At 44.2% G+C, this 387-nt stretch overlaps 1 protein-coding gene across 1 annotated transcript in view; it reads right to left on the bottom strand.

The window, feature by feature from the left end:
- Positions 1-144, bottom strand: part of LOC106878062 (circumsporozoite protein-like) — a 3184-nt gene extending 3040 nt beyond the window's left edge. Inside the window, exon 1 of the mRNA XM_014927155.1 lies at positions 95-144. Within this exon, the coding sequence (XP_014782641.1) occupies positions 95-144 (50 nt within the window). The remainder of the gene's footprint in view (positions 1-94) is intronic.
- Positions 145-387: the final 243 nt, after the last annotated feature.

The raw sequence follows: 387 nt of genomic DNA, 5'->3' as shown, positions 1-387 counted from the left end.
TATAGAGAGAGAGAGAGAGAGAGACAGAGAGAGAGATAGATATAGATAGATAGATAGATAGATATAGATATAGATATATATTATTTGCTCTTACTTGATACAGTTGGGATCATTCCATATTAATGGTCCTAGAGATGTGCACATGAGTAGAGCCGACCAGCTTCTCCAGTGCTCTCGACCACTGGCGATCTCATGCCAGCCCCACTGCATTCTCCAAGGTGAAGTCAAGCCTCTGGAGATCTCCCGTAATCTCTTCCAACACGTGACCTCTTCTAACCTGCATCTGCAGCGTCGAATGAAAGTAAAGTCCACAGAACTATTCCCAATGGTTGAACTCGAATCATCATCCTCGCTTTCTGAAAACGGAAGGGCAACGACCTTGTCTAC

The sequence above is a fragment of the Octopus bimaculoides genome, chromosome 16 (assembly GCF_001194135.2).
Source record: "Octopus bimaculoides isolate UCB-OBI-ISO-001 chromosome 16, ASM119413v2, whole genome shotgun sequence".
Taxonomy (NCBI): Eukaryota; Metazoa; Mollusca; class Cephalopoda; order Octopoda; family Octopodidae; genus Octopus; species Octopus bimaculoides.
The sequence above is the reverse complement of the archived record's forward strand: the minus strand, read 5'-3'. Positions and strand labels throughout refer to the sequence as shown.